This window comes from Nomascus leucogenys, chromosome 6, assembly GCF_006542625.1.
Source record: "Nomascus leucogenys isolate Asia chromosome 6, Asia_NLE_v1, whole genome shotgun sequence".
In the NCBI taxonomy this organism is placed as follows: Eukaryota; Metazoa; Chordata; class Mammalia; order Primates; family Hylobatidae; genus Nomascus; species Nomascus leucogenys.
In genome coordinates, this window is record NC_044386.1 from 94294030 (window position 1) to 94310221 (window position 16192).

Below are 16192 nucleotides of genomic sequence, written 5' to 3' on the forward strand. Positions count from 1 at the left end.
GTTTAGTAGAGATGGGGTTTCACTGTGTTAGCCAGGATGGTCTCCATCTCCTGACCTCGTGATCCGCCCACCTCGGCCTCCCAAAGTGCTGGGATTACAGGTGTGAGCCACTGCGCCCTGCCCGGCTCCTGTTTTTCAACTGGCCCTAGAGGAGGGGTCAGCAAACCAGGCTGGCAGGCCAGTTCTGGCCATACCTGTTCATTTCCATACTGTCTGGCTGCTTTCAAGCCACAGTGGCAAAGTTGAAGAGTTGCACTAGACTGTACAGCCTGCAAAGCTGAAACTATTGACTGTCAACCACTTCTCTAGAACATACTCAGCTGTTGCAGATTACAGGGACTCAGGAACCGAATTAGACAATTTTCATGGTGAGGAGAAGCCCAGTTAGCTTTCCTAAACTGGCAGGAAGTGTGAAAAGAGGGAATCTCCCGATGGCCTGCTCCAGGAGTGGCACACGCCTGCAAGAGGCTGTCGGCTGTCTGCTGCTGCTGAGGTTTCTGACCTGCAATCATAGATCCTGTCACCACAGACTAATCACTTAGTCTACTGGCTCCTTCCTGTGGGATAAAGGTTTAAATTCATACAAAAGAATCTTTCTGGGCTTCTGCCCACACTAGAGCCCCTATACAATGGAGTTCCAGGAAACCACCTTCAAAAATCTCCTGGGTTTTTTTGCCTCCAAATTTTCTTCAACTAAAAAAACAATAAAGATGAGCTGGAAAGAAAAGGTCTGCTAAAGGGAACCCATTCTATAGAAGTGACTTGCAAGAGCCTATTTCACTCATGCTGTCCAATGAAACAGGCCCGAAAGTGGTGCCCAGTGCGAACAGCAGAAAGGGGAGGGAGTTTCCAGAAGGAATTGCTGTAGTCAGCTATTAAGCTATTTCTTCATTTCAGGATATCCAGGATATTCTTAACTTTTATTTTTTTGAGAGGGAGTCTTGCACTGTCTCCCAGGCTGGAGTGCAGTGGTGCGATAGCTCACTGCAACCTCTGCCCACTGGGTTCAAGCGATTCTCCTGCCTCAGCCTCCTGAGTAGCTGGGACTACAGGCGCCTGCCACCACACCCAGCTAATTTTTTGTATTTTTAGTAGAGACAGGGTTTCAGTAGAGACGGGGTGACAGGATCTACAACTGCAGGTCAGGTCAGGTTGGTCTCAAACTCCTGACCTTGTGATTTGCCTGCCTCAGCCTCCGAAAGTGCTGGGATTATAGGCATGAGCCACTGTGCCTGGCCAAGGCCTTTAAAATCCTACTGCAACACAGACACAGCTCAACTAGTGTGATTGCATTTATTCTTATAAATGTACGGAGCTGTAGAAGTGCAAGCCAAGAGTTCTATAGAGTAGTACATAAACACCATATGGTACCACTCCTGCTGGGAGGTAAGCCTGGATACACCCCTCTCCTCAGGAAACTGTCACCTGCAGAACACACAGCACTCAGAATTAAGGCAGTTTGGCCCTGGGCACATTGGTGGTATTTTGGTATGTGGCCACTGGCCCCAAACAACTGACCATTTCTACCCTGCCTCACTGCACTGTCCCACCAGGTCCCTCCAGCTTTTTCTACAAGGTAACACCCTCCTACATGGGGTCAACCAGCTCAGAAACCTCTTCTTCAGGGACAGTTGCAGCTGAATATGCCAGAGCTGATTATTACAACAATGCAGAGGGCCTTGGCTTTGGGGTCCTGCCACCCTCACCCCTAGCAGCTGCTAAACACCCAGGCCATTCTGCCCTGACCACCTCCCCAACAGAGATGTGGGTCTATACCTACCTTCTGCAGCCACCTCCCAGCACACACTGGGTCCCTCTACCTGTGTCGCTGTCTTTCTTTACACTGTGCTACATTTGATCCCTTTCCACATGTGCACTTCACCTCTGCAGACACAAGAAAGGCCTGGACACGATCTCTGCAGATGGGGAAGGGGTTCTGGATGGAGATGTTCTTGAGCTCTACAAGCATTTGCACAAAGTGCTCAGGATGTTGGCCACCTGCGTAGAGCTGCAGAGTCCCATTCCAGAACAGAGTAACCATCTGCCTCCTCTCTTCCCAAGACCCCAAGCTGGCATGACTCTGGTCTCTGTCCTCTCTCTGCTGTGATGCTGCTAGCTAGTAGAGTAAGTCAGCCCCCAGATACTGTATATTCCTCTCAACCTTCCATGGTTTGAGAAAAACACAAAGATAGATGTCCATCAAGCACTCACAGGATTACCATCGTGAGGATGGTTGTCAGAGAGATAACAAATAAGGCTGTATCTTTTTATTAGACTTTCTCATCTTCCAGTCACCCCTTGTGGTAGAGCGAAAAGAGTGTGTTGTCCCTCTCATGCCTCTAGTGGTCACAGGACACTGAGTAAAGCAAGAGACTGGATACTTTCCCATGTAGAACCTACACCCCAATCCCGACTATTGGGCTGGGAACCCTGTCTATGCCCATTCAAAGCTCACCATGTGGGAGGATTGCTTGGGCCTGGGAGGTTGAGGCTGCAGTGAGCTGTGATTGCACCACTGCACTCCAGCCTGGGTGATAGAGACCCTGTCTCCAACAAAACAAAGCAGAACGCTCACGATGGTTCTGAGTTAAGCCAAAAAACAAAACAAAACCTGTTGGAAAAATTCTAGAAAGAGGCTTGGTATAGAGTATAGCAAGAGATACTCTCCAATTTGTGGGTAGGGGGTGTCACAGCAGAAATTATGCCTATTTCTGCTGTTTGGGCTGGGGGCTGAAAGAGGCTGTGTTACACCCAGAGTTCTGCTTAAAGCCCAATCCTGAGTATCCAGTGAGGCCCATGCTGTGACCAGAAGAATCTGGCAATAGAATGAAGGGAGTGAAGGGAGGCCCTCTACACTGGTGGACTGATTTCCTCAGGCAAGGGTCTAGGAGCTGGCTTAGGTCTCTCCTACCCTTCCTGTCTGTAAGCCTCAGTCTAGGACAAAGCCCACACAGCTGTATACCCACTCTCACAAGACCATTGCTACTTCTCAAAAGTTTAAAAAGTAAACAAATAGGAAGGCACCGGACTGCTCCCTGTAGCTCCCTCTGCTGGTAATAATAAAAACTGCAGGCTTCTGGGGCCAGCCCCAGTACCTTCGACCTAATCTTTAGCTCAAAGACTGGGTGAAGAAACTCGCCCAGACCAAGGAAATACAAATAAATAAATATGAACATGTCAGAGCAGTTTTTCTCTAACTAGGGAAGGGCAAACCAGAATCACTAAACTCACCCGGACAGTTGGACCAGTTGGGGATGCCCCAGGTCCAGGGATTCTGGAAGCCAGGATACTGCTGTGTCATTAAGCAACCTGCTATGATCCCTGTCATAGTTAGACAGGTGCAACCTGAAGAGGGACAAAAGGACTCACTTTATGCTCTCTTGAAGGTCAAGCCTGCAAACCATCTTAGAGCTAGGAAGAATAGGGCAAATGGAATTTCTCGAACCGGTCTCAAACAGTTAAGTTCTTTTTTGGATTGCCAGCTATAATAAACCATAAAGTGCTATTTTCTGCCTCCATACAACACTATCTAGCACAGCCTGGGCACAAGAGCTCCCTTTTTGCCTCCCTGAAGCACTATGACAAATACCAGTCAAGCTGTCTGCAAGTGTTTTCCTTAGCCACCTTTGTCACCCACCATAAGAACCAGAATTCTCTGTCCTGCCCTTATTAAAGTGACTTCTCCAAACTCTGCTCCAACAGCAGAGGAAAACTACAGAATTCTACCTATTAGCCCACAGCCCAGATGGGGGCCTCTGGCCTGAGAAGCAACAGGTAAGGGCTACCTGCAGGTCACTTTCTAGGGGTCAGTGACTTCAGTGCTCACTGCACTGTGTGAGCGATGAGTGGCCAACAGGGCTCTGTAGGCCTCATGGTGAGCAGGGCCCATCTTCGAGGGTAATGTCTACTGGAGGGTACAGGAGGAAGAGTCCCCAAGACAGCACCAGCAGCAGGAGCATGTTGAAGAGGCCATGGGCTTAGGGGGGATGAGGTCCAAGTCCTCGTCATCTGGAATCTCATCCAGGTGATACCCATCCTGAAGCAGCTGCCGGCTCACATCCTGGTTCACCTGCTAAGAGAAGGAGAGGAGGGAACTATAGGCCAAGATGCAAAGCAGAAATAACTGCTACCCAAAAGACAGAACCACATTCCCTTACCAGGGCTTCCTGTCCATGTCCCATCCCCGGCCAACCCCACACATCCCTGGACTACAGGAGGAAGTATCACCTTCTCCTACCTGTGCCTCAGCCAGCAGTAAGCCTTAGTACTGTCCAGGCTTCACTGTCAGTGACCCCCAGGGATCTGTTCTCACTAAATCCTGAGGCATTCATATAAATATCAAGTTCCCAATTATGTTTGAAGATAGATGCTCTGACTGTTCCTACTGGGAGCCCAGACTAGTCCCTATCAAGGCTGAAGAATATGGGATAATAACAGAACAATGGGCTAGCATAGTAGAGCATGGGTTACAGTGGAAGGGGGTGGTGAGCAGTTTTGTCTACACACTGCTGTTTAGACTTATCCTTTGATGCCAGCAGAGCTGGGTTCCTGCAAAGTGGAATCTGTTGGTTGGTTTCATCAGTTCACCGAACATAAGAAAAATAAGGCTGGGCGTGGTGGCTCACGCCTGTAATCCCAGCATTTTGGGAGGCCAAGGCAGGTGGATCACAAGGTCAGGAGATTGAGACCATCCTGGCTAACATGGTGAAACCCCAACTCTACTGAAAAATAGAAAAAATTAGCCGGGCGTGGTGGCAGGCGCCTGTAGTCCCAGCTACTCGGGAGGCTGAGGCAGGAGAATGGCATGAACCTAGGAGGCGGAGCTTCCAGTGAGCTGAGATCATGCCACTGCACTCCAGCCTGGGCGACAGAGTGAGACTCCGTCTCAAAAAAAAAAAAAAAAAGAAAAAGAAAAATAAATGAGGCTGGGGAAAGTGTAAGACTTCCTCTTACACACAATCTTTGACACTCAGACATCTAAGGAGGACACAATTTGCAAACTGCTCTATTCTCTGTGACAGAAACTCAGAGATTAGCCAAGATTTCCAGGAGAGTAAGAAAAGCAAGTGGTGTAGAGTCATGTCCCCAGCACTTCACCTCTGTCAAAGGGAATGAGCTGCAAATCCCAGGATTTTACATCCCTGTGTTTCTATCTGGGACAGTCACTCTAGAAAAATGTCCACATGGCTATCCCAGGAGTGTTTTAGCTTGACTTTTCATAGATGGAACAACTGAAGAAACAGAAGTTGTTTGGTCTGGAAGAAAGCAAGCTTGGTGGAAGATGGGCAGGGGAGAGACAGAAATGCTGATCTCAGAGAAACTAGAGTTGCTGTGTGACACTGGAAAGCAGGTCAAGGACCAATGGACCCATTCAGATTAATAAGGAAGATTTCTCTAAGAGCTACTCAAAGAAAAAATTTTGTGTGTGTTGAGGGAAGGGTGGGTAGCAAGGCTCCTTGGAGGTGGTGAGTACCCAATTACAGAAAGCATTCAAGTAAGCACAGACTAGTAAACACTTAGCTGGGATCTATCAAAAGGATTCCTTTTCCAAGCTGTGCCCTAAAAGACTTTATTTTAGAGTCTTATTTTAGAGACAGGGTCTTGCTATATTGTCCAGGCTGGTCTTGGAACTCCTGGGCTCAAGCAATCCTCCTGCCTCAGCCTCCCTAGTAGCAGAGACAACAGGCATGTACCACCATGCCCAGCTTTCATGACTTCTGAGATCATTTCTAGCCCTGAGTCTATATGGTCTCCTCGATTCTCAACAGCCCTCCTTGGTCACCTATACCTCCACCGGGGGAAGAGGGCAGAGTGGAAGATCGTAGAACAGACCAGAAGTATGGCACAGTGCTGTGCTCACAGCGGGCACCAAACAAGCATTTGACAGTGGTAGTAATGTTGCCTGCAGCCTGGCCCTGCGCAGAAAGGTGTTCTGGACTTGCCTCTGCAGATGAATACCCGGAGGAGTATCTGGATTCCAGCTCCCCATCACTAGGAGAAGAGGAAAACAGTCAGTTCCGGAAGGTACCTGTGGCGCACGGCTGTAAATCATCAGGCGGAGAGCATGCGAGGGCATCTGGAAGACTTGTGAAGCAAAGGCCACACACAACAGAACTCAAGCCCGAATAGGCCTGGAGGAATACTGGTTCCCTCAACTGGTTCTGGCAGGGACAGGGTCACTCTCACTAACAATGCAAACATAGCAGGGCAGGATGATCCCCCGGACATTGATGCTCCGAATTCTAGAGCAGCATGATTACCTATGAGTCTTCTAACCAAGCCATCCTGGGAAGGGATATTGTTCAGAAGAGAACAGCCCTGGAATATACATGAAGGGCCTTGGAGGAGACAGGGAACAAGCAAAGGCATCAGGCAATCTTCAGTTCCAGCCAAGTTGCTTCCCAAGGGGGTATTTCCAAGGGGAGCACTCACCTGTCAGAGTCGAGGGACACCAGGTTTTCATCTGGACTCTGGCTAAGAGCAGTATAGCCCTTGTTAAACTTCACTGACCTGAGGGGAGATGGGGGAGAAGAGACCAAACATAGATGAAAGCATAGGCATTTCACAGGGATAGCCAGAGTCCTCGCCCTGAAGGAGAAAGAATTAACTGCACTACTGACTTGCCTTCTCCCTGGTCACAGCCACCACTGCCTGCAGCTCCATGTACCTGGCTAAGTGCCTCAGAGTGTGTACGTCCTCATTCTTTTTTTTTTTTTTTGAGACAGAGTCTGGCCCTGTCACCCAGGCTGGGGTGCAGTGGCGCGATCTTGGCTCACTGCAATCTCCGCCTACCATGTTCAAGTGATTTTCCTGCCTCAGCCTCTTGAGTAGCTGGGACTACAGGCGTGCCCAGTTAATTTTGTATTTTTAATAGAGACAGGGTTTTACCATGTTGGCCAGGCTGGTCTCGAACTCCTGACTTCAGGTGATCTACCTGCCTCGGCTTCCCAAAGTGGTGGAATTACAGTCGTGAGCCACTACGCCTGGCCTGTATTCTACTCCTCTCATAGGTCTTGGAAAAAAGCACACCTCCCCTTGCCTGAACTAGGAAAAGCACCCTCTCCCCACTTATTTAATCAGAGGACACAAAAACTGCAAGTCTTTGAGTAAAAGGTTAGGGTTAACCTTCACTTCTCCGAGTTTCAACCCTCATCTGTAAAAGGAGGCACTGAATAAGGTTCTATGCAGCTCCGAGTTTACTATTCTGTTAAAAACAAACAAAAACAGGTCTAGCCATTCCCACACTGCTCTTCGTCCTTATTCCTGGGGACTCCAGTCACCATTCTCCTCCCTAACAGAGGAGGAGAATGTTAGTGAATGAGCCTGTGCACTCACAGAACTCCCTTATTCCGAAGCCCTTTCTCTGATCCTATCACATCCTTAAAGGAAAAGAGGAGATTGTTCCTCTTCCCATTTTAAAGATAGTGAACCTGACAGGTTGCATCAGGGGAATCGCTAGCTCGGCCTTAAACCAGAGCACCCTGTCTCCGTCCTGGGGATTAAAGCCTTCTCTAAAGCTGCTGGCACAGAGGAGGTGGCGCCTGCTGAGACCTTTTCCCTGAAGAGTCTGGGCGGTTCGGCGAGGCCCCCAGCATGCCTTTTCTCCGCAGAACGGCCTTGGCCAGGTCCCGGTGCTTCTCTGGAAGTTAAAGGACCCGGGTCAGCCGGGTCTTCCCCACTCCGCCGCGTCTCCCGAAGGCTGGGAGGCCGCTCTTTCCGAACGTATTTTGAGGGGCGAGAGCAGGCTGCAGCTAACCCCTTCCCTCCGGGGCCGAGGCCCAGCGGAGCTCCGGAGCCCGCCCTGGGGACGCGGCCGCCCGCCCAGGGACAGACCTCCCCCGACCATCGGGCCACACTCACGCAGCTTGGCTTGAATGGAGGGTGCGCGCGTCACCATGTATGGCCCCCTCTTTTCCACGGCCGCGGCAGTGCGCTCCCCTAGACGGAGGGCTCTATTACCGATCTGCCCGGAGGGTGGCCCCGCAGCTCCCGGCGCGCGGTCCCGAGCCCCGCTGGGCCGGGGGCCCGGGGAAGACAACCGCACCGCGCGCCCGCTGGGCTCCGCGGTCGCCATGGCCGGGCCCCGCCCTGCCGGATGGTGCAACCCCGCCCGTGGCAAACAAGCGACCTGCCGAGAGAGAAGCGGGCTCTTTTAACAAGATGGCGGTGCGCAGCCGCAGGTGGTTCCCTTCCGGAACTCTCCGGTTCGGTAGTCTGAGGAGTTGGCCGAAATGTTCCGCCCTTCTTTTCGGGGGGTCGGGCAGTTCCGTTCTCGCTTTTGGGGTAGGTAGCTTGAGCCTGGTGATGGTTAGGCTCAGTTTTGTCTCTAGTGGAAATTAAATACTGACACTGTTGTGGGGCTGCGCGTGTGCCTCGGTCGGGCGCCCACGCTTTGAGTCCTGGTGCGCCGCACTCTGCTTCTCGCAGTGTCTCCTTGGGGGTCTCCCCACATACGGGGCTGCCAGAGAGCAGACTTGGATTGAAGAGTCATATGAGGACAAGCGTTATCAGCGACCTTTTCTAGCAAAAGAAACAGGCCCCAGAAGTTAAAGAACCTTGTGAAGGTGACACATCTAGAGGCAGTGCTTGCGCTGATCCATCTGACGCCAAACCCCACCTTCTTTCCAAAACCAAGCGGTGCCTGTGACCTTCGACAGGACCTGACCCTCTCTAGGCCTCAGTTTCCACATTTAAAAATAGAGCCAATGTCACTACTCATTGTACAGTGAGGCAAATAGGCGTTGAAAAGGAGGGTGAAAGTGCACTCTGAGTCTGTGTGTGGTAGGCTGTGTGTCAGGGCTCTTGACTTCTCTAGCCCCCAAGGGATGTGCTTGTGACTGGCTGGAAAGAAACTCCAGATCCTTGTAGAACTCCCAAATCTCATGAGGCTGTCCCTTGACTAACTTACTGGCCTCAATAGGGTAGGTCAACAGTATGCAACCTCCGAGCTCCCAGGGCCACGCAGACCGTTGGGTGGCACTATGCCTTGGGCAAGAGAGGTGAAAAGGAAGAATTTAGGGCTAAAGTTTTCAAAAATCAAAAGCACAAAGGAATCCTTACCATTTTGGTAGATTCCCCCCACTCCCCATGATGTTAGACTGTTTTTGCCTCCAGAAACAGCAGGTTCATATACCTCAACTTAGTATTTAATCGTTATAACCTCCCAGTGAAGCCAATAGTTATTCTTGTTAAACAAATGAAGCGGCCGGGCGCGGTGGCTCACGCTTGTAATCCCAGCACTTTGGGAGGCCGAGGCGGGCGGATCACGAGGTCAGGAGATCGAGACCACGGTGAAACCCCGTCTCTACTAAAAAATACAAAAAATTAGCCGGGCGTGGTAGCGGGCGCCTGTAGTCCCAGCTACTCGGAGAGGCTGAGGCAGGAGAATGGCGTGAACCCGGGAGGCGGAGCTTGCAGTGAGCCGAGATTGAGCCACTGCACTCCAGCCTGGGCGACAGAGCGATACTCCGTCTCAACAAAAAACAAAAACAAAAACAAAAAAAAAAAATGAAGCTTAGACTTGGTCAAGTTTACCAGTTAAGTGATAAACCTGGAATTCGTACCCAGTTGCCTGTGGACTCCAAAGAAGTAGTTTTCTGGCTGGGCACAGTGGCTCACATCTGTAATCCCAGCACTTTCGGAGGCTGAGGCGGGTGGATCCCCCAAGGTAGGGAGTTCAAGACCAGCTTGGCCAACATGGTGAAACCCCCATCTCTACTGAAAATACAAAATTAGCCAGGTGTGGTGGTGGGTGCCTGTAATCCTGGCTATTCAGGAGGCTGAGGCATGAGAGTCGCTTGAATCCAGGAGTGGGAGGTTGCAGTGAGCCGAGATTGGGCCACTGCACTCCAGCCTAGGCAACACAGCAAGATGCTGTTTCAAAAACAAATCACCCCCCAGCCAAAAAAAAAAACAAAAAAAAAACAACGAAGTGGTTTTTTCCTGGTTATGCTGATGGGGACTTCACCAAGGGCCAAAGAAAATGTGATTTAAACCAGCAGTCTCCAACCTTTTTGGCACTAGGGTTGGTTTTGTGGAAGACAGTTTTTCCACGGGGTGGAAATGTGGGGGCTGGTTTTGGGATGATTCAAGCACATTTATTGTGCACTTTATTATTACATTACAATATATAATGAAATAATTATACAACTCAACTTAGAATCAGTAGGAGCCCCAAGCTTGTTTTCCTGCAACTAGACGGTCCCATCTGGGTGTGATGGGAGACAATGACAGATCATCAGGCATTAGATTCTCATAAGGAGCCCACAACCTAAATCCCTTGCATATGCAGTTCACAATAGGGTTCATGCTGCTATGAGACTCTAAAGCCACGGCTTGTCTGACAGGAGGCGGAGCTCAGGTGGTAATGTGAGCAATGGGGAGCCGCTGTAAATACAGATGAAGCTTTGCTCACTCATGGACCAGTATCCATCCATGGCCTGGGGCTTGGGAACCCCGACGTAAACCCACTTAATGTCACAAAATCACTAGGAACTTGTAGCAAAAGTGTGAGAGCCTTCATGCACGCTCCTCCCAATCTTCCATCAATAATGCTGTTAACTGCTGAGTGATTGAACATAGACCCTGAAGCCAAATTATTTGCTCTGTTACCTACTGGCAAATTATTAAACCTCTTTATGTCTCAGTTTCTTTAGATAAGTGGAGATAAGAAAACCCGTCTAGCCGGGCGCGGTGGCTCACGCCTGTAATCCCAGCACTTTGGGAGGCCGAGGCAGGCGGATCACGAGGTCAGGAGATCGAGACCATCCTGGCTAACACAGTGAAACCCCGTCTCTACTAAAAATACAAAAAATTAGCCAGGCGAGGTGGCGGGCGCCTGTAGTCCCAGCTACTCGGGAGGCTGAGGCAGGAGAATGGCGTGAACCCCGGGGGGCGGAGCCTGCAGTGAGCTGAGATCGTGCCACTGCACTCCAGCCTGGGCGACAGCGAGACTCTGTCTCAAAAAAAAAAAAAAAAAAAAGAAAACCCATCTAATGGAAGTGGAATTGTGAAGTTCAGTTGTAAAGTGTTTAGAATGACACCTGGCAAATAGTAAGAGTTCAAGAAATATATGCTATTATTTACACAACCCTTATACAGCATTACAAGGATTTAGTGTTCATTCTCATTTGACTTTACACTCCCCAAGGGCAGACTGCCTTATTCACTTTTTAGCATAAGGTTATAGTAATAAGTATTTGTTGAATTAATATCCTATTTCCCCTCTTTTAGTTAACTAGTATCATAGAACTTTGGGGCTGGAAGAGATTTTTTTTTTTTTTTTTTTTTGAAACAGTCTTGCTCTGTCGCCCAGGCTGGAGCGCAGTGGCGCGATCTCAGCTCACTGCAAGCCCTGCCTCCCAGGTTCATGCCATTCTCCTGCCTCAGCCTCCTGAGTAGCTGGGACTACATGTGCCCGCCACCACGCCCAGCTAATTTTTTTTTGTATTTTTAGTAGAGACAGGGTCTCACCGTATTAGCCAGGATGGTCTCAATCTCCTGACCTCGTGATCCGCCCTTCTCGGCCTCCCAAAGTGCTGGGATTACAGGTGTGAGCCACCGCACCCGGCCTGGAAGAGATCTTAGAGATTATATAATTTAAAGTCATTACTAATGAAGAAATTGTGGTCTTGTGATAGTTGTGCTCAATGACCCTGGCCTGGATGTGGGCAGTTCCCTTTTCCACTTAAGAAATTATGTTCACTAGGGCTCACGTCTGTCATCCCAGCACTTTGAGAGGCCAAGACAAGTGGATTGCTTGAGGCCAGGAGTTCAAGAGCAGCCTGGGCAACATGGCAAAGCCCCGTCTCCGCAAAAAAATAGAAAAAGTAGCTGGGCATGGTGGTGTGTGCGTGTGGTCTCAGCTACTTGGGAGTCTGAGGTGGGAGGATCACCTCAGCCCAGGTGGTTAAGGCTGATCTGACAGGAGGTGGAGCTGCAGTGAGCTGCGATCACACCACTGCACTCCAGCCTAGATGACAATGAGACCCTATCTCAAAAAATAAATAACTTACAATTTAAAAAAAGAAATTATGTTCAATAGGAACCTAAGAAAAACAAATACCCGGCCGGGCGCGGTGGCTCACGCTTGTAATCCCAGCACTTTGGGAGGCCGAGGCGGGCGGATCACGAGGTCAGGAGATCGAGACCATGGTGAAACCCCGTCTCCACTAAAAATACAAAAAAATTAGCCGGGCGTGGTGGCGGGCGCCTGTAGTCCCAGCTACTCGGAGAGGCTGAGGCAGGAGAATGGCGTGAACCCGGGAGGCGGAGCTTGCAGTGAGCCGAGATTGCGCCACTGCACTCCAGCCTGGGCAACAGAGCGAGACTCCGTCTCAAAAAAAAAAAAAAAAAAAAAAAAAAAAACAAAAAAAAACAAAAAAAAACAAATACCCACCCCACCACCAAAAATACCCCCAACCAACTCTAGGTTGCAAGGGGATAAGTCTCCAGAGCAAGAACTGCCACAGCAGAAAGGGCAGAAAGCCCCTCTTCTTGCCCCTGCTACTCAGACCTTAACCCGGTGCTTGTGCTGGCTGCCTTGCTGGGCCTGGGGCTTCTCAATTCAGCATAGCGTTATTCATCTCCTACTGTGTCACAGGTGCTATGCTGGGTCCTACAAACCTAATGATGACAAGGTATCTCCCAGTTCCCAGTCTTGTTCCTTTGTTATTGAGGGGTAGTGAATGCTCGGGGAGAGATTATTGGCTGTTGGGAGCAAGGACTACTATCCTGGCTTTTGGAACCTTCATTGGGCAGTTACTCTTTATCCCTGGCTCTAAATCTAAGTTATTCCCTAAACTTTCTTGGTCCTGGGACAGATACATCTCCATCATCAGTTGAGAATTCTGGTTCTGCTGTTGACTGGAGCTGAATTACTTCATACAGGCAAGTATCTGGGGTTAAGCATTAAAAGGGATGGAGGACAGATTTTTTTTTATCCTGCTACTTCCCTTTCAAGCTCTTTTCCATCTCAGAAGGCACTGTCTCACCAGGTTGTGGCCTCTAGCCCAAGGAACTTCTCTCATTATTGGTAGAGTACACATAACTATATAGGACCTATGAATCTGCAGGTCTTTCTGGGTTCCCAGGTTACCAGACCCACCATTTTCCTCACAGTTATATGCAAAGGTATGGCCACAGATGTGGAGGGCTGCTGTGGTTTGTCTCCACCAAACCCCATGTTTAAATTTGATCCCCAGTGTTGGAGGTGGGGCCTAATAGGAGGTATCTGGGTCATGGGGGTGGATCCCTCACAAATACATTAACGCTGTCTCTGAAGGTGGTAAGTTCTTATTTTCTGAAGGTAATAAGGTCTCTGAAGGTAGTAAGCTCTCTGAAGGTGGTAAGTTTTCTGAAGGTAGTAAGTTCCTGAGATACCTGGGTTTTTAAAAAAATATCGATTATATATATATAGTGGGCCATAAAAACTATCTCTGCGGCCAGGCGCAGTGGCTCACGCCTGTAATCCCAGCACTTTGGGAGGCCGAGGCAGGTGGATCACGAGGTCAAGAGTTCGAGACCAGCCTGACCAACATGGTGAAACCCCATCTCTATTAAAAATACAAAATTAGCCGGGTGTGGTGGCGTGCGCCTGTAATTCCAGCTACTCAGGAGGCTGAGGGAGGAGAATTGCTTGAACCCAGGAGGCGGAGGTTACAGGGAGCCGAGATCGTGCCATTGCACTCCAGCCTGGGCAACACAGTGAGACTCCATCTCAAAACAAACAAACAAAAACTATCTCTGCTTTCCTGAAGTGTGGATTTAGCTGAGGAGCCAAAAAACATAAAAACATAGCAGTGGAAATTTACTAGTTATAGGGATAATCTTAGATATATATTTATGTGTGAATATATATTATCTGTATAGATAGATAACTAGGTATTAATGTCACATAAAATGGTGTGACCACACACACACACAAACATTTGTGCAGTGAGAGGGAATTCAGCCACGTGGTGTAGGTTGGTTAATTACTTGAGATAAATGAGAAGCAGGCAGGTCTGTGCTGAGCTGTGTCATCAGTGAAGACCACACTTGGAGGTGACATTGAAGCTGATTCCTCAATAGGAAAAAGAACCAGGAAGGAGGCATGTGGAGACCCAGACAGGGAACATCAGAGGCTCCAGAAAAAGCACGTCCCAGAAAAGTCTCGGCCTGTTCTTCAGAAAGGAATGACCACTTTGTCTGTGGGGTATAGTGGGAGGCAGAGGAGATGGAGCTGAGATTCAGGGCCTTGGTGGATTCAGAATAGGTCAGGATAAACTGGCCAGGAAAAGGTGGCCCCATCATCTCAAGAGAGCTGGATATTAAAGAGCCTGGTATCTCCCCTTCCTATTGCTTCCTCTCTCACCAAGTGATTTCTGCTCAAGCCTGCTCCCCTCTGCCTTCAGCCATGAGTGGAAGCAGCCTGAGGCCCTCACCAGAAGCTAAGTAGATGCCAGTTCCATGCTTCTTGTATAGCCAAAACAACCGTGAGCTAATAAACTTTTTTTTTTTTTTTTTTTTTTTGAGACCATGTTTCCCTATTATTGCCAAGGCTGGAGTGCAATGGCATGATCTCGGCTCACCCCAACCTCTACTTCCCCAGTTCAGGCGATTCTCCTGGCTCAGCCTCCCGAGTAGCTGGGATTACAGGCATGTGCCACCACGCCTGTAATTTTGTATTTCTAGTAGAAATGGGGTTTCTCCATGTTGGTCAGGCTGGTCTTGAACTGACCTCAGGTGATCCGCTCGCCTCAGCCTCCCAAAGTGTTGGGATTACAGGCGTGAGCCACTGCACCCGGCCTAATAAACATTTTTTGTTAAGAGATGGGGTCTTGGCCGGGCGCGATGGCTCACGCCTGTAATCCCACCACTTTGGGAGGCCAAGGCGGGCGGATCACAAGGTCAGGAGATCGAGACCATGGTGAAACCCCGTCTCTACTAAAAATACAAAAAAAAAAAAAAATTAGCCGGGCATGGTGGCGGGCGCCTGTAGTCCCAGCTACTCGAAGAGGCTGAGGCAGGAGAATGGCGTGAACCCGGGAGGAGAAGCTTGCAGTGAGCCGAGATTGCGCCACTGCACTCCAGCCTGGGCGACAGAGCGAGACTCCGTCTCAAAAAAAAAAAAAAAAGATGGGGTCTTGCCCTGTTGCCCAAGCTGGAGTGCAGCACTGTGATCATAGCTCACCGTATCCTTGAACTCCTGGGCCCAAGCAATCATCCTATCTCACCTTTCTGAGTAGCTGGGACTATAGGTACATACCACTGTACCTAGCTAGTTTTTAAATTTTTTTTGTAGAGATGGGGGCGGCGGGTCTCACTATGTGGCCCAGGCTGGTCTCGAACTCCTGGCCTCAAGTAATCCTCCTTCCTTGGCCTCCCAAGGCACTGGGATTACAGGCATGAGCCCCTTTACTTTAAAAATTACCCAGCCCCAGGCCGGACGCAGTGGCTCACGCCTGTAATCCCAGCACTTTGGGAGGTCGAGGCGGGTGGATCACAAGGTCAAGAGATTGAGACCATCCTGGCCAACATGGTGAAACCCCGTCTCTATTAAAAGTATAAAAATCAGCTGAGCGTGGTGGCAGGCGCCTGTAGTCCCAGCTACTTGGGAGGCTGAGGCAGGAGAATCGCTTGAACCCAGGAGGCGGAGGTTGCAGTGAGCTGAGATCACGCCACTGCACTCCAGCCTGGGCGACAGAGCGAGACGCCGTCTCAAAAAAAAAAAAAAAAAAAAAAAAAAAAAAAAAAAAAAAAATTACCCAGCCTCAGGTATCCCTTTACAGCAACACACTAAACACCTACTAAACACTAAACACTAAACCCATTTAAGACAAAGGCCAAGCCAAGCACAGTCATCTCACTTGGCATTCAACCAAACTTCTCCAATGCAGCAAAATGGCAAACTAAACAATGTTACTGCAAAATGTGACTATAGACTAATAGACTCTGCTGCTATGGACAAGCTCTCTGGCATCCAGTTAAACAAACAGCCAGGAAAAACTGAAGTGATAGTTAGCAAAACTTAGGAGAGAATGACTAGGCTTAAGCCATTTTCCCAAGCACAACCAAAAAAATGATTATAACACATAGGACATAATCTGGTAACCTTTCATTCTTGTTATATCCTTGTGAGGTGGCTCCCATTTTCAGATAAGGAAACGAAACGAAGTGTTGGCAACGTATAAACAGTCATATGGCTGTTATA

At 49.3% G+C, this 16192-nt stretch overlaps 1 protein-coding gene across 2 annotated transcripts; it reads right to left on the minus strand.

Moving 5' to 3' along the window:
• Positions 1 to 1277: 1277 nt before the first annotated feature.
• FAM219B (family with sequence similarity 219 member B) lies at positions 1278 to 8168 on the minus strand. 2 transcript variants are annotated; one of them, XM_003267225.4, is made up of 5 exons: positions 7861 to 8168; positions 7552 to 7639; positions 6433 to 6510; positions 5943 to 5991; positions 1278 to 4072 (listed from the first exon to the last, which is right to left on the minus strand). In XM_003267225.4, exons 1-5 carry the CDS (start codon positions 8072 to 8074, stop codon positions 3905 to 3907), a joined length of 597 nt encoding a protein of 198 aa, XP_003267273.1. In that variant the 5' UTR covers positions 8075 to 8168; the 3' UTR covers positions 1278 to 3904. The 2 variants fall into 2 exon arrangements, with proteins under 2 accessions (XP_003267273.1, XP_030670642.1); XM_030814782.1 differs by having other exon boundaries at positions 1278 to 4069; positions 7861 to 8154.
• Positions 8169 to 16192: the final 8024 nt, after the last annotated feature.

Excerpts from the sequence above, each read along its gene's own strand:
- FAM219B (XM_003267225.4), bottom strand. The coding sequence starts at position 8,074 with ATGGCGACCGCGGAGCCCAGCGGGCGCGCGGTGCGGTTGTCTTCCCCG. Across the intron at positions 7,640-7,860 it reads CTCCATTCAAGCCAAGCTGC|AGAAGCACCGGGACCTGGCC; the intron begins GTGAGTGTGGCC and ends TTTAACTTCCAG. Across the intron at positions 6,511-7,551 it reads CCAGACTCTTCAGGGAAAAG|GTCAGTGAAGTTTAACAAGG; the intron begins GTCTCAGCAGGC and ends ATCTCCCCTCAG.